The sequence below is a fragment of the Orycteropus afer genome, unplaced genomic scaffold (genome assembly GCF_000298275.1).
Source record: "Orycteropus afer afer isolate SDZICR_OR568_19922 unplaced genomic scaffold, OryAfe1.0 scaffold00070, whole genome shotgun sequence".
In the NCBI taxonomy this organism is placed as follows: domain Eukaryota; kingdom Metazoa; phylum Chordata; class Mammalia; order Tubulidentata; family Orycteropodidae; genus Orycteropus; species Orycteropus afer.
In genome coordinates, this window is record NW_006921657.1 from 5,661,714 (window position 1) to 5,681,388 (window position 19,675).

Sequence of the window (19,675 nt, forward strand, 5' to 3'; positions counted from 1 at the left end):
CAGCACAGCACTTGGCACACTGGAGAGTGACCAGGAGGGTGAAGGTACATAGTATCTGTCCTGAGTACGAGGGCTAGCTACAGGAACTGGGCACAGTCCCTGTGTCTTTCCATCTAGTTCTAGATACACTATCCAGATGGGAAAAGGACAAGGAGGAATGCCCTGGGCGAGGGCGACTTCAGGGAGATCCCTGCACCAAGAGACAATTCTCCTGGGTGTCCAGACCCTTTCTTGGTCAAGTCTGACAACACAACTTGATCTTATATTCTGGGCCAAGCTGCAGTTGGACAGTCAGGCCTGCAGGTCCCCTGAGGCTTGTAAACAACAGTTGGGGTGAAGGAAGTGATGACAAGTTCCAAGTCGGCTTTGCCTGCCACTGTCTCCTCAACCAGCTGGAGGATTTTCAGCTCTTGTAAATTACACCTTCGGCTGGTTCCCAGAGAGACCAAGTGTTCCCGGCTGGCTGCAAGCTCAGCACATCCTCCTCCCGAAGAAGGCTTGACTAAGCAAGGCTCATCTGCTAGTCCCTGCCCCCTAAGGGAGGTGCCTGCTACCTGGCCCCAGTACAGCTGGCCAAGGTCCCCTCCCCACACTTCTGGTCACTAGAAAAGGCCATAATCCTAGGAGCAAGAGACCTAACAAATGTCATACTTTTGTCTGATTTCCCCAAAGTCATTTTTTCAGCAGTATTTCCACTCTAGCATGTCATGTCCAGTGAAGATTAGCACCTTCTGTGTAACATGAGGATATGAGGCCCGGACAGGGAAATTGATTTGCTTGGAAGCAGAGCCAGGCCAGGGACCCAGGCTGCTGCCCCAGTTGTTCTGGGCCTGTGATCCCACAGCAAGCTGTGCTGGCCTCTCCCCTCCCTGCAGGAGCTGCCCCTTCACCCAGCACCTCTCTAGTGTGGGTTTTTGGTCATTGAGACCCTTTCCTGGGTGACAAACTGAGAAAAGGCCCTACACAATCCCAAGAGGTAATGTGTTTCTGTTGTTGGGTGCCTTTGAGTCAATTCCAACTCATCGTGACCCCACATGACAGAGCAGAACTGCCTCAGAGTTTTCTAGTCTGTAATCTTTATGGGAGCAAATGACCAGGTCTTTCTCCCATGGATCCACTAGGTGGATTCACATTGCCAATGTTTAGGTTAGTAGCCAAGCATTCAACTGTTGTGCCACCAGCGTAGGTGCTAGAGATTTTGAACACCTGGAATTCTAGTCCTTACTCTACTGCTTATTAGCTGTGGGGCCTTGGGCAGCTTGCTTGATTGCTCTGAGCATTTAAACTGGAGATAATAATAGAACAGACTTCCCATCACTGCTCTAAGGATTAAATGAGATCATGCAGGTAACCTAACTAATAAAACACAAGTACTAAACAACTACTATTATTTTTATTTTTAACCACAAAAACCCATTTCTGCCATTGAAAGCACATACAAATTGTTTGCCCCACTGTGGTCAGCCTGCTCTGTCACCTTCTGCAATGACTCCCCTGTGGCCTCAGTCTGACAAAACCCAACCACTCAAATGCCATCTCCAGTATGAAGCCGTCTCCATCCTTGTGCCCAGAATGGATTCCTTTCTCCTCTGGGCATTTGCAGCACTTTGTAGCCATGCCTCCCCACCACGACCTGATCTACTGATTTTAAGAAACAAGACTGCTTTCTAACCTGTTGCCTGACCTACGGATTTTGGACTTGCCGGCCCCATAATCACGTGAGCTGATTCCTCATAATAAATATCTCTTTATTTGTATCTATATCTATTCCTGGGTAGTATCAGTGGTTAACCCACTCAGCTGCTAACTAGAAGACTGGAGGTTTGAGTCCACCCAGAGATGCTTTAGAAAAGAGCCCTAGCAATCTACTTCTGAAAGGTCACCGACACTGAAAACCCTATGAAGCACAGTTCTGTGCTGGCACCTGTGGGGTTGCCAAGAGTTGAAAGTGACTCTACGACAACTGGGGTTTTCTCTTGTTTATATCTATAGCTACCTAAGGAGCTCTGGTAGCGTAGTGCCTAAGGCACTTGCCTGTTAACCAGAAGGCTGGCAGTTCAAACCCATCAGCCTCTCCTCAGAAGGAAGATGGGGCAATCTACTTCCATAGTGATACCGCCTCAGAAACCCAAGGAGGGGTCGTTATGAGTGGGCTTCGACTTGACGGCACATAACAACAACATATCTACCTATATCTTACTGGTTTTGTTTCTCTATTGAACCCTAACTAAGACCAATTCAGGTGTGGAGCTAGTCATAGACTCATGTACCGAATCCCAGAGTTGTGGTTAAGTGCATAGGCTTTGGGGTTAGGCAGCACTGAGTTCAAATCCAACTTCCACCCTATATAAGCTGCATGACCCTGTGCCAGTTACTTAACCTCTTTGTGTCTTTATTTTCTCATCTGTAAAGTGGGCATTATAAGATCTACTTTCTAGGTTTGCTATTAGGATTAAATGAGGCAATGCATGAAGGGCTTACCCAGTACTCAACAGAGAGTAAGTGCATAATAAAGGATAGCTGCTGTTTTCCTGGTTATCTTCAATGTGTGGCTACATACCCCCCTCCCCCAGCACATTGGCACAGGTGCTCAGTGCAGGTCATTACAGGCATGGCCCCACGACAGGTGGCACATCATCGTAATCATTAGTGTTATTATGGCTGCATCCAAGCACCTGCCCCCATCCCACACTCACACCTGTGTGTTGTGGGGCAGTCCACAGTTGAGGCTGCCACAAGCTCAAAATGAGCCTAGGCAGTGGCCTCTTGGGATCAGCTGCTGTCCACAGATCTCCCAAAATAAAAAATAAAACCCAACTCACTGCCATCGAGTCAATTTCAACTCATACAACCCCCATTGGGTTTCAAAAGCTATAAATCTTTACAAAAGCAGACTTCCTCATCTTTCTTCCACAGAGCAGCTAGTGGGCTCGAACTACAGACCTTCTGGTAGCAGCCAAATGTCTTAACCACTGCACCACCAGAGCTCCTTACAGAGCTCTCAAGAGAGCAACCAATCTGTCCTATGAGCCCTTCAGATGCCAATACTGCCCATGAGAAATAGAGAGAAGAGACAGGGCAGCAGAAGCATCCTGGCCCTTCCAGGTGTCCTGAAGTAATCCCCCCATCTCCCAGAAGGAAAAGTAAAATCTCTGCTCTGTGAGGGCATCAAGACTCAGGATCCCATGTCCCTGCATCCCAGCATCTGAGCACCTAGACAGGTACTGGATCACCTCTTCACTCCAAAATCATTCCCTCTTCCTATCAGAGAGCCTGGGAGCTTTTGGGCTGCCCTCCTCTGGTAGCGTAGTGCCTACGACATTTGACTGCTAACCAGAAGGCTGGTGATTCAAACCCACCAACCACACCTTGGAAGGACGGTTGGGCTATCTACTTCCATAGTGATACTGCCTCGGAAACCCAAGGAGGGGTCACTAAGGGTCAGCTCCGACTTGACAGCAGTGCGTTTTTTGTTCCTCCTCTTCAAGTACTCTATCCCCAAACTGGTAGCTGTGAGACACTCAGAGACATTTCCCTAAAAAGTAAGTCCCAAACTCACAACCCATCAACCCTAGAGGACACCACTCCCCCTAGCCACCCAGCCCTGAGACACTATCTGATACCCCGGACAAAGCCTCATTAAATTTCTTCTGCAGCTGGTGTGTGAAGTCAGGGCAGGCTTCAGTCTAGAATCCAACAGTCACCCACGGGGGACCATGGGCAAGTCCTCCCCTCTCTGGGCCTCAGTTTTTCCATCTGTAAAGTTGGGAGTATTTGACTAAACAGTGCTCATCAAATTGTCCAACAGGAGGAGATCTTAGTAGGCTCATCCTAGGCCCTCTGAAGATCCTTCAGGTGTATGTGTGGGGGGTAAACATTAAGAGGGGGAACAGAGATATTGTATCCACCCACTCTCTACCCTTGACTTTAACTTCAACCAAAGATTATTATTTCTCCTAAACATTTGTGACTATTTAACATACTCCATGGAGTTCCTGGATGGTGCTGACGTTCACCACACTTGGCTGCCAATTGAAAGGCTAGAGATTTGAGTTCACCTGGAGGTGCCTCAGAAAAAAGGCTTGGTGATCTACTTCCAAAAAAGCTACTGAAAACCTGATGGAGGACAGTTCTACTCTGACACACCGGGGGTCACCATGAAGCCGACCAATGCAATGACAACACTGTTCCCTAAAGTGTGGTAATGATGCTTAAGATGATCTTGGGCAAAGAAAATCTTATTTTTTATTTTAAAAGTGTTGTGTTTATTAGAATGTGTGTTATGAAAATACAGTCAGCAGCTCAGTATTGGGATTTTGCTCTGCTATTATAAAGTGATCATTTGTCTCTTTATGTAGGTGCTATGTCTAGCCCCACCCCTTCCTGGTTTGGAAGACTCTCCCACTGGGTTGGAAAGAGCAGACTCTCACTATCCCACCTCCTTGCAGTCTGGACACAGGCACAGGTCCTGGGCTTGGCCAAGTGGACAATGCTGCCGGGTATGACTGGTAGAATTCATTCCTGGTGACAGCAGTGGCCACCTGGCCAGACTGTCTGGTCGATTTCCAGGCTCGGTCCTTTAGCTGCAGTTGATTCTGAAAGTCCCCAGCAGCTTCCCATAAAATGGACAGCCAGAGTGAATTTCTCCAGTGGGCAACCAGGAAGACTGAGTGATACCCAATAGAAAGTGTCCTATGCAAGGTATGTTTCTGCAAGTTTAAAAACAAGTAGGTGAACTGAAATGACAGCATCCATTGTTGAGCACTTGCTATGTGCCAGGTATAGTTCTAAGGGCTTTACAATTCGTTCATCTAATAATCGCACAAAACTGAAGACATAAATTTAGTATTATTATTCCCATTTTGCAGATAAGGCAGTTGGGCAGAGCTGGGATTCACACCCAAGCAGTCTGGCTCCAGAGCCCACACTGTTAGCAGCCTTTGTATAGGCAGTCTGCAGATGTGGCCAAATCATGCAGATAATACATGTCCAACTGATATCTGGAGCCCACTGGACTCACTAATAACCATGGCCCTCGGGTGCAATTCCTGTAGCTTTGCCACCATCCTTGCTGAGGGACTGCTCTAGAATACCACAACATCCTCTCCCCAAGGTCAATCCCAAGGAACCCCTGGTTAAGAGAAAAACAATTCTGACTCTGTGGTTCTGCATCCCCTCCTTAGAGATGATCTCTTTCCTTTAAAGATACAAAGAGATGTGGGGGAGAGGGGAGGAGGGACAGCCCCTTCTCAATAGTAGGTATTGAGACTCCTCCTAGGAAAGGTGTGAACCCTCCCAGACTCCCCTCACATCTGTCAGAGTCCTGACCAGCCAGCAGTCCTGTCGTTGGGTGTTTTCTGAACACACAGCCTGCCATTCATGTCTGCCCTCCCCTCCTCCCCCTCAGCACTCCACTATGCAGGGGCCAGCCCGAAGGAAGCTGTCCCCAAGCTTGCAAGCGCACAGCTCCTCCATCTGCTGAGACACTGACGCGGGGTCAGCCCACCTGGAAATTGCTCTCACTGGGTCCAGACAAAACAGCTGGGCATTGATGGAATTTGCAGAGAAATTAATCAGCACTGACTGGCAGCAATGCCAGTCGCTGCCTGGGCCCGATCCATCCTAATGAATCCTGGGCTCCGACCTTAATGGCTCCTGACAAGACTAATTTACTTGTGTTGGTGATTAGCATGGGCATTATCACTTTAATTGTGGCTGAAGACACTTTTGGGGTGCTGGGGGTTCTGCCTGGGGAAATTGGCTCCATGTGCATTCACCTCAGTGACATATGGAGGGACAGGAACCAAAGGGGAAGAGAATCAACAAGACATTCAACAAACACTCATTCATTCATTCATTCATCCTTCTGTTTACTCACTCAACAAGCATTTATTGGGGCCACTTTATGCAGGGCACTGTGCTCAGTGCAGGGGATATGAAGATTGAGCTTGCTTACCGATAAAACAGATAATGACACCTCCCTCTCAGAGGGTCTACAGGAAGCCATGCATTTAAAATGCTTAACAGAGACCTTGGCAAGGGGCTGGCACTCAATAAATGCTGGCTGATTTTATCACGATAGCATGTTATATTAGACATAAGTGCTAAAATTATAATTAATTGTAATGTCAATACTAATAGTAAGTGAAAATTAATTGTCCAGTGGGAAGTTACATACAAAGAACCACAACAGAACAAAATACAAAGAGTTGAGAGAAGGGGTGAGGAAGGGGGAGGTTGTGAGGAGGAGACACATGAGCTATACCTCTCAGAGCTTCTTGGCCAGCCTGGTGCCTCTAAGGTTGGCCTCATGCTTCAGTGTCAGTGGCCTTGCTTTGGTACCAGCCAGGACTCTGGACCCCAAGGGTCCAAAGCAAGTATGTCACATACCACCTGGTGAGCATCTGGGATGATAAAACACAACCTCTGCCATGGTACGACCTTGCCATTCACAAGGCACAGGCACGTACAGCATCTGTGCCATCTGGGGGAAATGCTCTCCTGGGCCCACTCCCTGGACAGCCACCCCTGGCATGACAAACATCTCCCTCCTGACACACCCTTGCGAGGGGAGCACCTGGCCTGAGATGCCAAAAGGGATGGCAGGTGGGCAGGCGGGCAGGGAGCCAGCCCCTGGCTCCTGACTTGGAAGATTCCTTCATGCATGTACGCCCTCCAGACATTCACTCTATCCTGAGACGTACCGAGCCCCAGACACGAGCCAGGCACAGAGTACTTAGGAGAGGAGCAAGCGTAAAAAATCTGGGAACTGTCAGCATATAAATAGTGTTTAAAGTCATGAGACCAGACAAGATCAGCAAGGGAGTAAGAACATAAAGATGAGATACAAGACTAAATATGTAAACTACAACCATAAAATTCTTAGACGAAAGTGCAGAGGCAAAATTATTGGACCTAGCTTTTAACAATGGATTATCTAATATAATAACAAAAACACAAACCACAAAATATGAAATAAATAAATAAGACCTCATAAAAATTAAAAACTTTTATTAATCAAAAGACTATAAAATAATGAAAAGACAAACTAACAACTGGCAGAATATCTTCAGAAACCATATATCCAATAAGAATCTAATAACCAAAATATATATATGAAACTTTGGAAACTTAATAATAAAAAGGCAAATCGAAACCAAAACCACACTCACTGCTGTCAAGTCAGATCTGACTCATAGTGACCCCTCCTTGGGTTTCCGAGGTGGTATCACTACAGAGGTAGATTGACCAATCTTCCTTCTGAGAAGTGGCTGGTGGATTTGAACTGCCAGCCTTCTGGTTAGCAGTCAAATGCCTTAGGCACTAGCCTGATCATAAAACGAGTAAAGGACTTGAATAGACATTTCACCAACGAGGACATTCAAATGGCCATCAGATATATAAAAAGATGCTCAATGTAATTAACAATCACAGAGATGCAAGTCAAAACTCTAATGAGATACTGTTTCAATCCCACTAGGCTGGCTAAGATTAAATAAATAAATAACAGAAAATAACAAATGTTGGTAAAAATGTGGGAAAATTGGAACTCTTATCTATTGCTGGTGGGAATGCAAAATGGTACAACCATGGTGGAAAATAGTGTGGTGGTTTCTCAAAAAAGTAAAACTACCATATAATAGTTCCACTTCTAGGTATATACCCAAAAGACTTGAAAGCAGAGACTTAAATAGAGACTTGTACACCAATGTTCATCACAGCACTATTCAAAACAATCAAAAGGTATAAACAATCTAAATGCCCATCAACAGACGAATGGATAAACAAAATGTGGTACATACACACAATAGAATACTTACTCAGCCACTAGGAAAACAAAATCTTGATACAAGCAACGATATGGAGGAACTTGAAGACATTACATTGAGTGAAGTAATTCAATCACAAAAGGACAAATATTGTATGACCTCACTTGTATATAAAGACAAGAACAGGCAAATGTATAGAGACCAAAGTTTATTAGTGGTTCCAGGATGGGGAAGAAGGAGGAAAGAAAAGATGAATGCTTATGGAGTACTGAGTTTCAGTTTACAGTGAGGGGAAAATTGCATTGATCAAAGGTAGGGTTGCTCAGTTGATTACTGTAAGTGCTGTCAATAAGTTGCACACATGTAAAAAGTTGAATTGGCAAAAGTTGTGTGGTAGATATATTTACAACAACAACAAAATAAAAGAGTAGCTGCTGAGGCTGCTTATGTACAACCAAACACTTGATGGGATTTGGCTGCTTGGTCTGGAGGTTTAGGGTCATGGTTTCATGGGACATCCCAGTTAATTGGCCTAATAATGTGTTTCGAGCTTCTGTTCTACCTCCTAGTTTGTTGTGTAGTGCCTAGAGTCTTAAAAGCTTGAAAGCTGCCATTTAAGGCACATGTAGTTGCCTCCATGAACAACTACAGAAGATTCCAGGTCAAAAGGGGGGAAATACAGAATAGAATATCAAATTTTCATGGATTTCAGACTTTCTAGAGCTATAGAGACTGGATGAATCCCTGAAACTATTGCCCTGAGATAATCTTAAACCTGAAACCAAAAATTTCTCCTGAAGTCTTCTTAAAACAGTATTTTGGCTTAACTAGTAAAAAATGTCTGCCTTGGGCACTGTGCTCTTCTAAGAACTATCTCTATGGGATCAAATTGACAGTAACTCAAAGTATTAGATAGGAACCTAGAGGGCAGTGAGTGTATGTTAATGGGGTAGGACAACTCCGAAAAGTAGTGTGAGAATGGTTGCACAATTCAAAGAATGTAATCAATGTCACTCAATTGTATATGTAAAAACTGTGGAATAGGTGTATATTTGGCTGTGTATATTCTCACCACCAACAACAAAACAAAAAAGAGATTCAAGAGTTGAGCCCTGGGGCCCTCCCATGTTAAGAGGTGTCAAGGAGATATTGAGGAATTAGCAAAGGAGACTCAGAAGGAGCAGCAAGAGAGGCAAGAGGAACCAGGAGAGGGTGATGTCCTGAGAGTCCAGGGACGAAAGTGTTTCAAGGAGGACAAGATCAGCCACTAGAAGGTTATGAGGTTTGAAAATTAACAGGTGGATTCAGCAGTATGGAGGTTGCTGGTGATCTGGATGTAAGCAGTACTGGTGCAGTGTTTGGAGTGGATTCAGGAGGTAAACTGGAGACAGCACTCTTCAGGGCACATGTGGCCACCACTGCTGACAGCCAGGGGATGGGTGATGCCAACGCCTGACCAGGGGTTGAACCACTGTTCTGCTCTTGCTCTCCCTTGCCCAGGCCAGGCTCTGCTGCAGTGACTGATGTTTGCCTCTGGAGCAACACACACAGATGGGGGTGGGCAGTCTGAGGAAATCAGTGATGTTAACAGACCCTTCTAGGGAAGGCAGAGCAACTTAATGACTTCATTTTGCTTCTGTCTTCTCTGGCTAGAAGATTGGTCTTCAGAAAGAACATCGTGCAGAGGGAATTAGAGCCCAAGATAGGTAAGAAGATAGTAGCAGAACATGCATCCTCTGCCAGGAATTTCAGATGGCCCTGCCATGTCTCCATCCACTCTCGAGCACAGGGTCACTGGTCCACTGCTGGGAACTCAGTCAAGAGTATAAACAAGGAGAGGCTCAGGTCTAGGATAGATAGAAGTCCCAAGCTCCAGCCCAGGAGAGTGCAGTAACAGAAACTACCTACCGAGAGACCTTTAGCCAAACTCCACCTCCAATTTGTAAAGGAAATTTTAAAAATAAACTAATACCTAAAAACACTTAGTACATGCCCTCAAGTACTCGATAAATGTTGTTGTTATAATAATAATATATATATTACATAATGTATCATATTACTATAATAATAATATTATTATTATTGGAAGTAGTACTAGTATGTAAGGCTCTAGTGGTCAGAATTAGGTCCAGTAGGCAGGTGCCCCAGGATGGCAGATTTCATATTAATATTAGGAAAAGGGTTTTTTTTTTGACAGAAACTGTCCTACAGTGCAGAAATAAGCTGCCTTATAAGATTATGAGCTCCCCATCACTGGAGGTGTTCAAGCAGAAGCTGGACAATCAGCCCTGGAGCCATAGCTATGACCTCCTTTGGTGAGCTGACCACTCTCAGCCTTGCTTGGGCTCTGCCACTGGCTGGGTACTGACTACCACACTGGATCCACTTCGTTGATGAGCTTGTCTGCCCCACCCCAATTGCAACCCAGTGGCTGGCAGGACCACCCCCACCCACCCTCACCCCTGCCATGAGCCATCCCTGGAATCACACATAGGCTCTCCCTTTAATAACAAGAAAGCATTCCAGATATGTTGGCTTTTGAGTTAACAGTATTATGGGTAAACATCCCAACTACCCAGTGAGGTGAATATACCATCCCCATTTTGCAGTGGAACATTGAGATTCAGAGAGCAAAGGATTAGTAAGAGGCAAGGCTCAAAGTCAAGTCTCTAGGCTACCACTCAATGCCACATGGTAGACAAATGGTCAGTCCCTGGGACAAGCCCTCCCTTCCAACCATCACCTTGGCCATTGCTGGCCAGGGTTGTTATCTAGAGCTACCCCATGAATGGTCCCAAGTCAGGTGGGGGCCAGAATTCAGCAGAGGTCTCTAGGCCTGAGGACCCTGGAGCCAGCCAGGCTGCCCCAGTTAAAGCTCACTGGGGCCATCTTTCCTGTCTCTTATTGGTGAGATGTGGAGGTAGAGGCCCAGAAAGGGGAGGCACTGTGTCCAAGGCCACACAGCAAGAAACAGAAACTAAGCTCTTTACTTTCAGGACTGTCTCTACTGCCCCATCCTGATGCAAAAGGGAAGGAATAGGCTGTAAGGGTGCTGGGCCAGCGGGGCCCATTTCAGCTGCACCCACCCATGCTCTACCTAGAGAGATGAGCTGAGCTGTCTTCCAACTCACTAAGCTCCTGCTCATTCCTATAGCCCCCTGGAGCCAGGGATCAATCCCCATTGCACCAGATGGATGCCCCCACTGTGACTGCCAAGTGTAGCCTTAATTGGCTGGAATCCTGGGAGCTGTTCCCAGAGGCCAATCAATACTGCTTGGTGTTTGCAAAAGACAATCAAGCATCAGAGCCAAAGGTCTAGAGCAGGACCTGCTGGAGGTGGACACCGGCCCCAGGCTTGTCACCACCAGCACTAGCCAAGCAATGCCCAACTCACACTATCACACCCTGTCACCTTCCCTGCACCATGGGCCTCTGAGGAGCCCATGCCCAGAGTGAATAGAGCAATGCAGGGTCTCAGATGGTGCCAGTGCCACTTACATGGGAGAGCCCTTTGACTTCCCCAGCTAGCAACCCTGATTCATTAGTAGCTGGTCACACATTTGCCTCAATATACTCAATTCAAAAAAACTCACTGCCTACAAACAACAAATATGAACCCCTTTGCATACACAATACTGAGTTGTCAGTGAAAGCAAACATGGGTATAGGGACGGATAGATGGGTGAACAAGCTAAACAATTAGGTATGTCTAAATGGAGAGTGTATCCAAGATCATATACAGGGTTGGCAGACAATGGGCCTATAAGTTCATGTGAATGATCAGAATTCCCAGGTGTATAGTAGAGCTGACAAGGGGCAAGGTTATGGTCATTACTTGGTCACAGCCAGCTACCCAGAGGGACCGAGTAGTTGATCCTGTGGGCTTGGGACCATAGTCTCAGGGGACATCAAACTCAATTGGCATAACATACTATACAAAACATTGTTCCACCTACTACTTTGGCGAGTAGCGACTGGGACCTTAAAAGCTAGGAAGCTGCCATCTAGATGCAACAATGGGTCTCTCCTCGTCAAGAAGAAAGAAGAAAACCAAAATTAATGGAAACAATCAGTCCTAGCGACTGGTACACCATCCGATCTGCAACCTATACAACTATGAGACCAGAAGAACTAGATGGTGCCCAGCTACCACTGCCATCCACTTGGAAGGGATGTAGGAGATCCTGCATAAAGAGGGAGAACAATGTGGTACAAAACTCAAAATCATTTGGAGGCAAAAAAAAAAAGAAGGTGGGGACCAGGTTTGCTGGTCCAATGGAGCCTGGTGTAACCACTGAGACTATGGCCCCTAGCTGCCCTTCAGGTCTGGAATTGAACCCACAACTGTGGTTTCCAGCCAAACAAAGTATAGGCATGTGAGTTAAACATTTACCTCAAGTAGACACACGCCCTGGAGAGAACAATCATGGGAGAAGGAAGGGCTGCTTATGCACAGGGAGATAGCTCAGGGTGCAGAAGAGTATGAAGGGATGGACACTGGGAGGAGGTAACTATGGGGAGGAAGTGGGAGGGGAGCTGCTGCATTGTAAATTTTGGTCAATGACATGAGACAAAGTATATGTGAACTGCTGTATGAAAAGTGAATTTACTCTGTAAATCTTCACCCAAATCCTAAAAAAATAAAAAAAATAAAAAAAAACAAACTCACTGCCATCAAGTTGATTCCAACTCATAGTGATCCCCATTGGATTTCTGAGGGCGGTATATCTTTGTAAATTGCCCCTTCTTGCTTCTGTGGAGTGACTGGTGGGTTTGAACCGCCCACCTTCTGGTTAGCAGTCAAATGCCTTAGGCACTATGCCACCAGAGCTCCTTAATATATTCAATACTGCCCCAAATATACTCCCTGTACCCAAAGGATTGACTTTTCAGGAAGATGAGGTTAAAATGGTGCTATGGATTGAACTGTGCCCCTCAGAATATGTGTTGGAATCCTAACCCCTATACATGTGGAAAAGGAGCTCTGGTGGTGCAGTACCTAAGGCATTTGACTGTTAACCAGAAGGATGGAGGTTCAAACCCACCAGCCATTCCACCAAGGAAGGAAGATGGGGCAATCTACTTCCATAAAGATTTACTGCCTTGGAATCCCAATGAAGCTTGCTGAGTCAGAATCAACTCGAGGACAGTGGTTTTTGATATACCTATGGATGCAACCTCATTTGAAAATAGAGTTTTCTTTGTTATGTTAGTTGGGCCTTATTGGTATACAGTGTCCTAAACCTAATCACTTGTGAGTTATAAAAAAGCAGATTAGACACAGGAGAAAGCACCAATGGGGGAAGACACATTCCATGTGAAGATCGGCAAGACATCGAGGAATGCTGGAGCTACAGAGGCTGAGACAAGGATCTTCCCCAAGAGCCAACACCCTAGAGCAGGTGCCCAGAATTCAGCCTCTAGTCTCCTGAACTGGGAGAAAAATCAACGTCTGTTCTTTGAAACCACTCACTTGTGGTATTTTTGTTACAGCAACACTAAGAAGCTAAGACAAATGGACACATAAAAATCAGTCACAGGAAACAGTGTGTGAAGGAGTGAGAAGGAACTCTCAAGACTTTGCTTATGTGTCACCACCTTCCCAAAGCCTTATGTGCCTCCTCCCTGCCCCAGCCCTGCCCTAGAGAGAAAGGACTCTCCCTCTTCAATCTCCCATTAGGACTTCACCAGATACCCATCTCAGCCCCTATTAGCAGGACACTGATTTCTTTATCTGTCTAATTGCTCTCTGAGTCCACAGCATCCAAGCCTGGCAGAGGGAGAACCTCACATACATCTGATGAATTGATGAGTGAGCTGAAAAAAGCAGAACCCCTGATGGTGTTAAACGGTGATCATAGTTCATGCATTCACTCATACACAGGTCCTGGGTGCTGATCCATGCCAGTCCTGTGCCAGGTCTAGAGATGCAGGGTGGGGTAGCACACAGATGAGCCCCACTGAAAGAGCACATCTCTGCTACAAATCCAGGAGCCCACAAACATCCTCCAGCCCAACCCTGAGGGGAGGAAACAGCAGTGAAATCCCCAAGGGACTTGCATATTTATTTATTTATTTACTTACTTACTTACTTTGCTCCCAAAAGGGTGGACTAAGACTTTGGAAGAGCACTTCAGAAAGGCAGGCCAACTGCTTCCTGGACAGCTCCTCAAACACCCAGATCCCCAATCCCAAAATCCAGTGTTATAATGCGTATCAAAGGAGCAGCCACTTTTCACTGAGCTCTCCCCACCACACGGTTCCTAGAAATAAAGCTCTATTGGGCCATGTGGACAAGCCACACAACCCTGCAGAACACATCTGTTGTGCTCAGCACTCACATGCACAAAAACAGCCACTAGGAAGAACAAAAGGAAAAACATTTTCATGGGCTGCTTGCAATACCCCACGAACAGCAGGGGAGAGTCTAGGGCTGCCTAGGGCTCCCCACCTCAAGAAGAGATTTCCTTTGAAGAATGTTGCATCTACTCTACCATACATCGACATTTGCTTTTATATCAAAGAGCATTTTAAATGATCTATGTGGAAACCCTATGGGTCACAAAATTCTGATTCCCTTGTGTAGGGGGTCATCATGATTCAGGGCCCTCGACAGCAGCTAACAATGACAACAATTGGTTAAATATCTTAATACCCCTCCTCTTCCCAAACCATCCTTCCCATTTTCTAGTTCAAGTGGTGCTCCACAAACCTGCACCATGCTGATGCCCTGGCTCACAATGACTATGGTACATAGCTATTATCCTTATACACAGAGAGCAGGTGCCCATCGACCTGAATTGAAGAGTACCACAGGCACTTTCCCTAAAAGGATATTAACAAGTATTAGAGGATGGAGGATAGAGTGTTGGTTGAGGTGGGAAGAGGGCTTTTGGGGGTGCCATTATGTATATATTTACTCACAGGCACCAGAGTCCAAAATGCCAGCTCCTTTCCATCAGCACAGTTGCAAGATAAGTTAGTTCAATTTAACTACCATTTCCTGAGAAGCTATTGGGTCCCTAGAGGTGTACTAGGGCCATGGGGCTACACAGCACATATCTTGCACTGCAGGCATAAGAGATAGGCACAGGAGGGGCCTATGAGGACAAATCTGGGTGATATGGGGGTCGGGGCACCAGGATACTTGTGGTCATCTCCTAAATAGTTCTTTTCTTTTTTCTAAAGGCAAAGACAGGCATATTCAAGGCAGAAAACTTAGTGATCACAGAAAAGCATAAAAGGCCACAAAACAAACTCTATGACAGCTGCCATCTTTAAATATCTATAAAGGCTTCACTGGAAGAAGAATGAGACACAATTTGTGCTCAGTTTGATGAACTCTTTGACACTTAGAACTCTCCTCTAGTGGAATGGGCCACTAAAGGAAGTACTAAGTGCCCTGTCCCTAGAAGCATTCAAGCAGAGGCTAGATGAACACCTGTCAGGGATAGCATGGAAGAGATTCCAATAATAAGTGGAATGTGGTTTCTACCTCCAGGATCCTCTTCACTTCTAGGAAAAGATGCCATTCCATCCCACTCCATGACCATCAGCCCTGTGCCAACTCACCCACAGGCGTGTCCTCGCTGATCAGTAGGTATGTGTCAAAGAAGTGGTTGGTGAAGAAGGGCAGCCGGTTCACTTGGCCTGGAAGTCAGAGGATAAGAGAGTTAGTCACTCACTCCTATGACAGCTTAATGCATTCTGCTAAGTGATGCAGAATAGTGGGCACTAAGCCCAAATCCAGTGCCACCACCAACTTCCCAGGACCCCAGGAGGTCACTCCCTGCTCAAGGCAAATGAGAAATAATGTCCAATAGGCAAACAGACAGCTGTCAAGTTGTATGGTAAGCTAGTCTGTGCCATACAACAGTTACTAGGCCACATGTGGCTACTGGGCACTTGAAACATGGCTGGTCCACACTGAGATATGGTATGAATATAAAACACATACAGGATTTCAAAGATTTCCTACAAGAAAAATGCCCCCATTTAACAAAATTTCATTTAATAAACCACAATGAGTACAACTGCTATGGAACACAGTATGGTGCTTCCTCAAAAAGCTAGAAATAGAACTATCTTATGATCTAGCAATCCCACTCCTAGGTATATATCCTATAGATCTAAAAGCAGTGACACAAATAGCCACATGCACACCAATGTTCATTGCAGCGTTATTCACAATAGCAAAAAGATGAAAACAACCTAAGTTCCAATGAATCGATAAACAAATTGTGGTATATACACACAAGGAAATACTATGCAGCTATAAAGAATAATGAGGAGTTCTTGAAACACCTTTTACCATGGATGAATCTGGTGGACATTATATTGAGTAAAATAAGTTGGTCACAAAAGGAAAAATATTCCATGGTCTCACATTTATAAAAAGACAAGACTAGGTATACAAACACACATACCACGCACAAAAACAGGGCTCTTTGATGGTTACCAGAGATGAGAGGGGGAAAGAGGGAGAATGACTTTCTAGATAGTAGACATTTGTCATTTTTAGTGATGTGAAAGGCTTTACCTGATATGGGCAAAGTGTGCACAATGTGACTAAAGTAAATGATAACACTAAGAAACACACAAGAATAAGGGAGAATTTTGGTAAATTCTGTAACATTTATCCACCACTCATCTGTCAGTTTGTTGTACTTTGGTGGCTTGTGTGTTGCTGTGAGGCTGGAGGCTTTGCCACTGGTGTTTCAAATACCAGCAGGGTCACCCATGGTGGACAGGTTTCATCAGAGCTTCCAGGCTAGGAAAGACTCAGAAGAAGGAAGGGGTCATCCACTTCTCACAGAATTGGCCAGTAGAAACCTTATGAACACCAGTGAAACACTATCTGATATATTAGTGGACAACTTTATGAATAGCCCTGAAACATTGTCCAATATACTGCCAGAAAATGGGCCCCTCAGGTTGGAAGGCACTTAAAATACAACTGGGGAAGAGCTGCCTTCTCAAAGTAGAGTCAACTTTAATAATGTGGATGGAATAAAGCTTTGGGACCTCCATTTGCTGATGTCCTATGACTCAAAATGGGAAAAATAGCTGCAGATATCCATTAATAATCAGAACATGGAATGTACACAGTATGAATCTAGGAAAATTAGAAGTTGTCAAAAATGAAATGGAACACATAAAGACCAATATCCTAGGCATTAGTGAGCTGAAATGGACTGATTTTGACCATTTTGAATCAGACAACCACATGATCTACTATTCAAAAATGACAAATTGAAAAGGAATGGTGTGGCATTCGTCATCACAAAAAATGTTTCAAGATCTATCCTGAAATACAATGCTGTCAGTGATAAAATAATATCCATACACCTACAAGGAAGACCAGTTAATACTACTACTATTCAAATTTACACACCAACCACCAATACCAAAGACGAGGAGATTTTTACCAACTTCTGCAGTCTGAAATTACCAAACATGCAATCAAGATGTGTTGATTATTACTGGTAATTGGAAAGCAAAAGTTGGAAACAAAGAAGAATCACTGGTATTTGGAAAATACAGACTTGGTGATAGAAATGATGCTGGAGATTGCATGACAGAATTTTGCACGACCAGTGACTTATTCATTACAAATACCTTTTTTCAACAACATAAACAGTGGCTATACACATGCACTTCACCAGATGGAATACACAGGAATCAGATTGATTGCATCTGTGGAAAAAGGTGATGGAGAAACTCACTATCTTCAGCCAAGACAAGGCCAGGAATTGACTGTAGAACAGACTGTCAAGCTGAAGACAATTAAAACAAGTCCATGAAGACCAAAATGTGACTTTGATTACATCCCACCTAAATTTAGAGACCATCTAAAGAACAGATGTGATGCATTCAACACCAATGAGTGAAAACCAGATGAATTGAGGGATGACATCAAGAACATCATCCATGAAGAAAGCAAAAGGTCATTAAAAAGACAGGAAAGGAAGAAAAGACCAAAATGGATGACAGAAGAAACTCTGAAACTTGCCCTTGAGTGGAGAGTAGCTAAAGCAAATGGAAGAAATGACAAACTAAAAGAGCTGAACAGAAGATTACAAAGAGCAGCTCGAGAAGACAAAGTCCATTATTATAATGAAATGTGCAAAGAGATGGAGTTAGAAAACCAAAAGGGAAGAACACACTTGGCATTTCTCAGTCTGAAATAACTGAAGAAAAATTCAAGCCTCAAGTTGCAATATTGAAAGTCTCTATGAGCAAAATACTGACTGATGCAGGAAACATCAAAAGAAGATGGAAGGAATACACAGAGTTGCTGTACCAAAAAGAATTGGTTGATGTTCATCTATTTTAGAAGGTGGCATATGATCAAGAACCAATGGTATTGAAAGAAGAAGTCGAAGCTGCACTGAAGGAATTAGCAAAAAATCAAGACTCCAGGAATTGACAGAATATCCACTGAGATGTTTCAACAAATGGATGCCATGCTGGAGGCACTTACTCGGTTATGCCAAGAAATTTGGAAGACAGCTACCTGGCCAATTGACTGGAAGAGATGCATATCTGCATCCATTCCAAAGAAAAATAATCCCACAGAATGTGAAAATTGTCCAACAATATCATTAATACCACACACAAGTTAAATCTTCCTGAAGATGATTCAAAAACAGTTGCAGCAGTATATTGACAGGGAACTTCCAGAAACGCAAGATGGATTCAGAAGAGAACGTGGAATGAGCGATATCATTGCTGATGTCAGATGGATCTTGGATCAAAGCAAAGAGTATCAGAAACATATTTACTTCTGTTTCATTGACTATGCAAAAGCATCTGACTGTGTGGATCGTAACAAATTATGGTTAATATTGATAAGAATGGGAATTCCAGAACACTTAACTGCTAATGAGGAACCTGTACAGACACCAGGAAATTGTTGTTTAAAAAGAAAAAGGGGATACTGCACGGCTTAAAATCAGGAAAGGTGGGCATCGGGGTTCTATCTTTTCACCATACCTACTCAATTTGTATGCTGAGCAAATAATCCAAAAAGCTGGAGTATATGAAGGATGTGGCATCAGGAGAAGACTCATTAACAACCTGCCATATGCAGATGACACAACCTTGCTTACTGAAAGTGAAGATGACTTGAGGCACTTACTGATGAAGATTAAGGACTATAGTCTGCAGTGTGGATTACACCTCAACATAATGAAAATGAAAATCCTCACAACTGGGCCAATATGCAACATCACAATAAATGGAGAAAAGTTGTCAAAAATTTCATATTACTATATTCCACAATCAACATCAATGGAAGCAGCAGTCAAGAAATCAGATGTCATATTGCACTGGGCAAATCTTCTGCAGAGGACCTCTTTAAAGCACTGAGGAGCAAAGATGTCACTTTGAAGATTAAGGTACACCTACCAAGCCATGGTATTTTCAGTAGCCTCAACGGCACGTAACAACAAACAACATATGCATGTGAAAGCTGGGCAATGAATACGGAAGACCGAAGAAGAGTTGATGATTTTGACTTGTGGTGTTGGTGAAGAATACTGAAAGTACCATGGACTTCCAGAAGAATGAACAAACCTGTCCTGGAAGAAATGCAGCCAGAATGCTACTTGGAAGCAAGAATGGCCTGACTTCATCTCACCTCCTTTGTTCATGCTGTCAGAAAGGACCATTCCCTGGAAAAGGATATCATGCTTGGTAAAGTGGAGGGTCAGCAAAAAAGGGGGGAGACCCTCAACCAGATAGATTGACCCAGTAGCTGCAACGATGGGCTCAGGCATAGCTAGGATTGTGAGGCTGGCACAGGACTGAGCAGCGTTTCATTTTGTTGTACGTAGGGCGTCTGAGCCAACACAACAATGCAACAACGTAACATTTATAATTTTGCAACAACAGTAATAACTACC

The 19,675-nt window shown here is 44.5% G+C and overlaps 1 protein-coding gene across 1 annotated transcript in view; it reads right to left on the reverse strand.

Moving 5' to 3' along the window:
• The window catches only part of CDH23 (cadherin related 23), a 542,121-nt gene that overhangs the window by 501,881 nt on the left and 20,565 nt on the right, over positions 1 to 19,675 (reverse strand). The window contains exon 2 of the mRNA XM_042780917.1: positions 15,342 to 15,419. Within this exon, the coding sequence (XP_042636851.1) occupies positions 15,342 to 15,419 (78 nt within the window). The remainder of the gene's footprint in view (positions 1 to 15,341; positions 15,420 to 19,675) is intronic.